General features: G+C 39.4%; 1 protein-coding gene across 1 annotated transcript in view; it reads right to left on the minus strand.

Moving 5' to 3' along the window:
• The window catches only part of LOC106567546 (CXADR-like membrane protein), a 141,591-nt gene extending 135,881 nt beyond the window's left edge, over positions 1-5,710 (minus strand). Inside the window, exon 1 of the mRNA XM_082960274.1 lies at positions 5,233-5,710. Coding sequence (XP_082816400.1) covers positions 5,233-5,275 — 43 coding nt within the window. The 5' untranslated portion in view covers positions 5,276-5,710. The remainder of the gene's footprint in view (positions 1-5,232) is intronic.
• Positions 5,711-6,969: the final 1,259 nt, after the last annotated feature.

Below are 6,969 nucleotides of genomic sequence, written 5' to 3' on the forward strand. Positions count from 1 at the left end.
GGATTTCAGCAGGATTGGGACTGGATAGGGGGAAAAAAAATACCCATTGGGCAAAAACTGGTCCAATCAACGTTGTTTCCACATCATTTCAACCAAAGAATTGAATGTGATGATGTTGAATTAACATGGAAAACTGATTGGATTTGTAAAAAGTAATCAACGTAACGGAATTTCATATTTTTTCACCAAACCTTTAAGCTAAAATCCAATGGCATGGTGACATTTCTTGTTGAATTCACGTTAGTCGACAACCCAACCAAATGTAAATCAAATTAGACGTTGAACTGACGTCTGTGCCCAGTGTTTAGGCTCTAGGACAGGAAAAGATAGGATTTTTTTCTCACGCCTCTCTGAATTGTTAACAGACTTCATGTCTGTGACAGAGATGCCTATGTATTGAATTGTGCATAGGCCTATCAACTTTGTGACTGTCTGAAGAGTCACAATAACCAGGTTTCCATCCAACCTTTTTATGCACGCGTTAAGAAAAAAAATTGTCTGTAAACGTTCCAAATGTCGACAAAACTAAATACGCTAGACAGGGTGGGATCTTTTTGTGTCGGTAAAATTATATATGTAAGAAATGGTGGTGGAAACGCTTTTATGCGCAAATATTGACATAATATCGATCATTTCGACGTAAAGTTCGAATCACGCGATGACATGTTGTGTGGTCCTCCCACAACAACTCTGGAAGACATGCAGTTTATTAGGCTACAGATAAAATGACTTATGATGAACATTACAGGGTGGTGAAAGTACAAAGTGATGAGCTTGATTACCCATGTTAGTCCCTACTGCACATTTTGGCTCAATCAGAAAATGACCTTTACTTTTCTACCGCACAATCTGGAACGCTGCTACTTTCGTATTGCTGAATCCCATATGAATGTAAAACATTTCAGATAATGATAGCCTTATATATATATAAAAAATAACCTTTCCAAGTCAATAATAGTATAGGCCTACTGTACATTGGTGAGATTACCTAAACTGCAGTCTCCACACAAGGTGTTCCCAGGGATTTTCAGTAAAAAGCTGTTATCACAAAAATCCATGCTATTGTTTTCTCTCGACAACTTCTCACATGCCATAGCTGATTAAATTAGGCTATACAATGTGGACAAATCATTCAAATAGTCTAAGCTCATACTTCTATAGACCTATAGGCCGTCATTGTAAATAAGAACTTGTTCATAATTGACTTGCCTAGTTAAAAAAAAAGGTTAAATAAAATAGGTCAACCAAAGAACCAACTCAAAACCAAAATTATACAAACAAAATGGTAATGTTGTCAACAATCCACAATATTGGCTGACGCAGCCATTATTTCCTCACGTGACACACCAAACTGGCCTCAAATTAGTATTTTATGTTACGTTTGGTATGATTACAAAAGACAGAAGGTTACTTAAGCCAAAAACAAAAGGAGGGAGGTTGTTCGGGGAGGATGTGTGGGCATTTTACCTGAACATCTAGCAAACAATGACGTATATGAACCCTGGATTGCTGATGCTATGTATTGACCATTGAGATGCTTTGCCATATTGGCCAACCAGTGGAAATGAATGGAATTCTACAGTATTTCAATTAAATGTTTCAAGGACAGAATTACATGTATTTAAGTATTTATTGTTGTAGCGGGGACAGCAACATTAGTCAACGCAAAAAAATATACTTTAAGGGAAATGTTGTGAATGTATTCATTTTTCTATTAAGCTCACATAATATAAAAGTATGCATTAAGGTGTCCGTAATAGAATAAACTTAGGAAAATTGAATGTAGACATTAATAAATGCATTTCTATAGCTTCCAAAATATGTTTTACCATGGTGGGGATGTGCCAAGATGGTGGTGCAGTAGCTTCAACACAGCACCCTATATTAGTGCATTCGGAAAGTATTCAGGCCCCTTGACTTTTTCAACATTTTGTTACGTTACAGCCTTATTCTAAAATGTATTAAATAAAAAATGGCCCTCATCGATCTACACAATACCCCATAATGACAAAGCAAAAACAGTTTTTTTAAATTTTTTTGCAAATGTATTAAAAATAAAAAACGGAAATACCTTATTTACATAAATATTCAGACCCTTTGCCATGAGACTCTAAATTGTTTCTACAACTTGATTGTAGTCCACTGGTGGTAAATTCAATTGATTGGACATGATTTGGAAAGGCACACACCAGTCTATTTAAGGTCCCACAGTTGACAGTGCATGTCAGAGCAAAAACCAAGACATGAGGTCGAACAAATTGACCATAGAGCTCCGAGACAGGATTGTGTCGAGGCATAGATCTGGGGAAGGACACCAAAAAATGTATGGAGCATTGAAGGTCCTCAAGAACACAGTGGCCTCCATCATTCTTAAATGGAAGAAGTTCGGAAGCACCAAGACTCTTCCTAGAGCTGGCCGCCAAGCCAAACTGAGCCATCGGGGGAGAAGGACCTTGGTCAGGGAGGTGACGAAGAACCCAATGTCCACTCTAACAGAGCTCCAGAGTTCCTCTGTGGAGAAGAGAGAACCTTCCAGAAGGACAACCATCTCTGCAGCACTCCACCAATCAGGCCTTTATGGTAGAGCAGCCAGACAGAAGCCACTCCTAATTAAAAGGGACATGATAGCCCGCTTTGAGTTTGCCAAAAGGCACCTACAGGACTCTCAGACCATGAGAAACAAGACTCTCTGGTCTGATGAAACCAAGAGAAAACTCTTTGGCCTGAATGCCAAGTGTCATGTCTGGCGGAAACCTGGCACCATCCCTACAGTGAAGCATGGTAGTAGCAGCATCATGCTGTGGGGATGTTTTTCAGGGGCAGGGACTGGGAGACTAGTCAGGATTGTGCAAGACGCTATCCATCCAACCTGACAGAGCTTGAGAGGATCTGCACAGAAGAATGGGAGAAACTCCCCAAATACAGGTGTGCCAAGCTTGTAGCGTCATACCCAAGAAGACTTGAGGCTGTAATCGCAGCCAAAGGTGCTTCAACAAAATACTGAGTAAAGCATCTGATAACTGAGTAAAGCATCAAAATACTGAGTAAAGCATTTACTTATGTAAATGTGATATTACAGTTTATTTTTTTTATAAATGTCAAAAGATTTCTAAAAACCTATTTTTGCTTTGTCATTATGGGGTAATGTGCCTAAATTGATGAGGGAAAAAAGCTTTTTAATACATTTTAGAATAAGGCTGTAATGCAACAGGCATAGATCTATGCCTCGACACAATCCTGTCTCGGAGCTCTATGGTCAATTTGTTCGACCTCATGTCTTGGTTTTTGCTCTGACATGCACTGTCAACTGTGGGACCTTAAATAGACTGGTGTGTGCCTTTCCAAATCATGTCCAATCAATTGAATTTACCACCAGTGGACTACAATCAAGTTGTAGAAACAATTTCGAGTCTCATGGCAAAGGGTCTGAATATTTATGTAAATAAGGTATTTCCGTTTTTTTTTTTTAATACATTTGCAAAAAAATAAAAAAAACTGGTTTTGCTTTGTCATTATGGGGTATTGTGTAGATCGATGAGGGCCATTTTTTATTGAATACATTTTAGAATAAGGCTGTAACGTAACAAAATGTTGAAAAAGTCAAGGGGTCTGAATACCTTCCGAATGCACTGTATAAATCATTGCTAGCAACCCAAAGTTTGTGTGTTTGAATCAAATCATGGACAACTTTAGCATTTTAGGTAATTAATAACTTTGCAGCTTCCTGACACCCACTGATCAACTGAAACAATGAATATAGAAGTTATAACATGTTATAGCAATATAGAAATGAGGAAGTATGCGACCTAATATGTTTATATAGCCTAATACCTGGAATGTTTACTGAACATAAATATAAACACAACATCTAAAGTATTTGTCCCATGTGTCATGAGCTGAAATAAAATATCCCAGAAATGTTCCATACACACAAAAAGCTTATTTCTCTAAAAAATATTGCACAAATTTGTTTACATCCCTTATAAGATTTTCTCCTTTGCCAAAATAATCTATCCACCTGACAGGTGTGGTATATCAAGAACCTGATTAAACAGCATGATCATTACACTGGTGTACCTTGTGCTGGGGAAAATAAAAGGCCACTCTAAAATGTGCATTTTTGACACACAACACAATGCCACAGATGTCTCAAGTTTTAAGGGAGCATGCAATTGGCATGGTGACTGCAGAAATGTCCACCAAAGCTGTTGCCAGAGAACTGAATGATAATTTCTCTACCATAAGCCACCTCCAACGTCGTTTTAAATAATTTTGCAGTATGTCCAACCGGCCTCACAGCTGCAGACCAGGACCAGGTATAACCATGCCAGCCCAGGACCTCCACATATGGCTTCTTCACCTGCGGGATAATCTGAGACTAGCCCCCTGGACAGCTGATAAAACTGAGGAGTATTTATGTTTGTAATAAAGCCCTTTAGTGGGGAAAAACTCATTCTGAATGCCTGTGCCTGGCTCCCCAGTGGGTGGGCTTGGCTCACAAGTGGGTGGGCCTGTACCCTACCAGGCCCACCCATGGCTGAGCCCCTGCCCAGTCATGTGAAATCCATAGATTTGGGCCTAATTAATTTAATTCAATTGACTGATTTCCTTATATGAACTGTAACTGAGTAAAATTGTTGAAATTGTTTCATGTTGCATTTATATTTTTGTTCAGTATAATTACGCATAGGCTATTGGATCCCGCAATAGACTGTCGAATGGAAATAAGTTGTGATATTACTCCGAAGTTGTGTTTCATCATCACCTTGAATACCATTTGGAAACAGGAGCTTTGAAAAATCCTAAAAACACAATAGCCTATACATTTTAAAGTGTGTTAAAAATATCTGTTGGACACTCAAATCAATGAACCTTAGGGCAATTTGAGCATACGGGCTAATATGCAAATATGTAATCGATATCGTAATGATAGTCTTGGCTACATTATTTATCATGATGTTGACTGAGCTTCAGAAAACACAATAGCTAAGTTTTAAGATATGCTTGGGATGAAGGGCAAGGTTCTTGCAATGGAGAGATTTGAACACATCTTAAAACTGCGAGGGCTTTGTGGAAAATGATATCGATTACAATATCATCTACAATGCTATAATGCCCAGTATAGCATAGGCTACTATGCTACTTCACATGTACACTAACATGGATTGCGCTATACTTCAGCAAGTCTTATTTAATGAACATAAAAGCGCGTGACTCATGTACTGAACTTACCCAGAAACAATGTGTCAAATAAGCCAGACATCACGACTCTCATCTGGAACGAAAATTCCAGACTCTCAGCTGGAACAAAAATTCCACACAAACGAGCAGAAAACGACGTCTTCTTGCTCCCCTAAATGAATTGAAATCATATACCTGTGCCCTCAAATCTGAAAAAAAAATCGGAATAGAACGACTGAAGTTAGTGGGGCAATCTATCTACATAGGTAGGCTACACAGGTTGTCATACACGTTCTCCCAATGTCCTTGTGCTCATTCACAAATATAGCAGCACCTTTTCATTATCTCTCACAGAACACCCGGTAAATTAATTAGAGTTCCACTCCACCTAACCGAGAATACATGACTGCGTTCTTGCAGGATACGTAATTATGCCCCCTCACTCTCTCTTCATTCGACAGGATACAAAGCGGGTGCAATATGTATGCGCACAGCCCGCTGAAAACCGGGGACCTCTACAGTTGCGAGTGCACACATGCCCTTGCAGTGCCAGCGCGAGCGGTTTCACACCAACACATATTCCTACCGGACAAGCTGCATGATGATTGGCCACTCCTTATCACATTCGCAGGTACAGTACTACAGCTGCAGCAGCGTGAGGAAAGAGCACTGGAGTTGGAGTGACTGTGACTGCAGTTATCTCAAACGAAGCCCTCACAAAAGTAGAGATTTGCACAGCATATTATAACATTATGAAAGTGACAAATACCAGGTTATATCCACATGTATGTTAAGGCTCACTTTAAAAAGAGATGTCAATGTCAACTTGACTTCCCTGCAGGGCCAGCGTTATGGGCGGGCCCTAGGGGGCCTGGCCTGCACTACCTTACCTCCTTGCCCTTCCAAAGAAAATATTGAAATATTGATCATTTATTTGACCGAGGCGAGCGCCGACAGAAAGAGGCATCAAGCTCAGATAAAGCTTCCGAGCGAGCGAAACAGTGTCCCTCTCACTCCTTATGTGTAGACCATGTATCTGATTATGTCTTGACAAAAGGAGTATGGCATGTCACACTTTTTTTCTGGCCAGACAGAATCAGATACATGTGCAAAATATAGTAGGCTGATAGGCGCTGTTTCACTCGCTAGTTTCAACAGAGAGGAAGGGGCGAAGTGAGAAGTCTCACTCTCACTAAAATCTTTCCTGCGTTTCTATTGGCATAATATGCAGACCTAAGCTTAGCTGTGTTTGAATACTCATACTATCCCACTAACTGTGCTATTTGTGCTGTAAATTGAGTATGTAGTATGCGTATTGGTCATAGTATGGATATAGTTAGTATGCCAAAAGTTTGCGGATGTCTCACTACATTCGCCAAAATACGAAGTATACAAGCAGTGGACACTATTTTCGTGCTTTTTGGGCCCATAATTCAATTCTTCAGAAAACGGGCGTGGCTTCACAACATTTTGAGATTTGAAGAAAATTGTGGAAAATATGCAGCCGAAGTCCGACGAGAGCGGCTACAAATTATGGCAAATCTTAAGAAATGTTGAGCAATGTAATAAACTAATGACTTTCAAATAAGTTTAGTTACGTTGGCAGACAATTTGTTAGGCACACTAGCCTTACGAACCGCATAGCATATTATTACAGCAGTTGCTTGTATGTTCCGGTATGTTATCTAGCTTCCTAACTTTAGTTGGCTACTAATACATCAAACTTGCCAGTATATTAACTATATGCTATCAAACTAACTGCCTAACGTTTATTGACTTGATCATTTA

This window comes from Salmo salar, chromosome 13, assembly GCF_965601325.2.
Source record: "Salmo salar chromosome 13, fSalSal1, whole genome shotgun sequence".
Classification (NCBI taxonomy): domain Eukaryota; kingdom Metazoa; phylum Chordata; class Actinopteri; order Salmoniformes; family Salmonidae; genus Salmo; species Salmo salar.